This window comes from Mandrillus leucophaeus, unplaced genomic scaffold (assembly GCF_000951045.1).
Source record: "Mandrillus leucophaeus isolate KB7577 unplaced genomic scaffold, Mleu.le_1.0 Scaffold418, whole genome shotgun sequence".
Taxonomy (NCBI): Eukaryota; Metazoa; Chordata; class Mammalia; order Primates; family Cercopithecidae; genus Mandrillus; species Mandrillus leucophaeus.
Genome location: NW_012104454.1, coordinates 1,120,420 through 1,122,122, shown reverse-complemented (window position 1 = coordinate 1,122,122; position 1,703 = coordinate 1,120,420). Strand labels below are relative to the sequence as shown.

Genomic DNA, 1,703 nt, shown 5'->3' with positions numbered 1-1,703 from the left:
CAGGCCTGTCTGCGAGGAGGCTCCCTGCCTGACCTCAGTTTCTGTTTCTCCGTCTCCCTGCCATCTCCACTGGGGTCTCGCCCACTCCCACTCGGGTCTCTGCAGGAAGCCTTGCCCTCCTCCCACCCTCTTTGATCTCCCGTTTCAAAGCCGCTCGCCAAGGGAGGGGAGGTAGCTCCTTCCGCCCGTTTTACAGCTCAGGACGGTGACACCTGAGACCCTGCTCCGCCTTCTCCCCGGGCACCCATCCTCCCTTCTATCTTGGTGGCGGCGCAGCTCGCCAGGGCTCCGCGCCTCTGTCCCCGCCTCCCTCCCTTCCGCCTACGGAGACCCCCTCGGGGTCTGGGGAGTGAAGCGACAGAGAAAGCGCTTTAATAAAGACCTCGCGTCAAGTGATTGGCTGTGACCTCTGCCCTCCCAGCCTCGCGCCCTGGGCTCCTGCTTAACCCTTCAGTGTCAGCCCAGCCCATTAAGGGGAGCGAGTCGCCTGGCGACTACTTCCAGAGTCCCCAGGCACTACGTGAGCCCGAAGCAGGGTGGAGGGGTGGGGGGACCGTGCCACCCCCGCCCAGCCTCTCCGAGTTGTTCCAGCAGGGGGCGCCGTTGCCTCACTTAGATCCCTAATCCCGCAGAACCCCGGAGCTCCCCCGCCCCTCTCTGAGTTCGAAGTGGTACCACTGGATCCAGTTCAGGCTTCAGTGGAGCCAGGGCTCAGTTGCCCATTTCCCCCGGTCAGTTACGGCTCAAGATCTGGGATCCGCCCGCGGGTGGGGTCGCCAGGTGTCCAGCGCCAAGGAGTTGAATGCACCGAGTCAGGTTGGGGATGGGTGGCGAACAGGCGAGACGTGAGGAACTCTGGTGGGGGACAGCCATACACGAGCCCTGAGCATCTGCGCCCGCAGCTGGCTCCCCGCGCCTAGGCGGACAGCGCAATTCAAGTGCAGGCTTTGCGTCCGCTTCCCCATCCACTCCCTAGAGCAGGAGAAGGCTATCTCGGTCCCCAGAGAAGCCTGGACCCACACACCGGCTAGATCCAGAGGTTGGTGGCGGGGGCGCAGGGCCCCCCCAAGTGGGGGAGGGGGCGGAGCAGAAGGCGGGGCCACTTCAATCCTGGGCAGGGGCGGTTCCGCACAGGGTATAAAAGCTGTCCGCGCGGGAGCCCAGGCCAGCTTTGGGGTTGTCCCTGGTCGTATCTTGGTTCCTGAACCTCACGACTCGGCGACGGCGACGTCTCTTTTGACTAAAAGACAGTGTCCAGTGCTCCAGCCTAGGAGTCTAAGGGGACCACCACCCGCGCCGCCACCATGCCCAACTTCTCTGGCAATTGGAAAATCATCCGATCGGAAAACTTCGAGGATTTGCTCAAAGTGCTGGGTAAGGAAATGTTCGAGGGCCCAGGTCGGGCAAGGGGGGCTCTGGAGTCCTCGAAGGTGGAGATGAAAAAGAAAGCGGGACCACAGGGCGTGAGACACTGGGCGCCTGCATCACTGAAAAACGTGCCAGGCGTCCGGGTCCCGGGGCGCTGGGCACGACGCCTAAATCCCGCTTTCTCCTGCGGGGGCCCACCGGTGCCAGCACTGCGGTGACTCACAGCCTGTGAATCACGTAGAAACCAGAAGCGCGAGGTTGGCCTCTGGGGGAAGGGGAGGCTGGCCTCAGCGGCCGGACTCGGCGAGCCGAGGCACCTGGCTGTCCGCAGTTCA

General features: G+C 63.8%; 1 protein-coding gene across 2 annotated transcripts in view; it reads left to right on the top strand.

Annotated features, from left to right (window-relative positions):
* The first annotated feature begins 1,149 nt into the window (after positions 1-1,149).
* CRABP2 (cellular retinoic acid binding protein 2) overlaps positions 1,150-1,703 on the top strand; it is a 9,167-nt gene continuing 8,613 nt past the window's right edge. The window contains exon 1 of one of the 2 annotated variants that reach the window (XM_011992800.1): positions 1,150-1,374. In XM_011992800.1, the coding sequence (XP_011848190.1) occupies positions 1,305-1,374 (70 nt within the window). In that variant the 5' untranslated portion in view covers positions 1,150-1,304. The remainder of the gene's footprint in view (positions 1,375-1,703) is intronic. The other variant, XM_011992802.1, reaches the window with a different exon arrangement.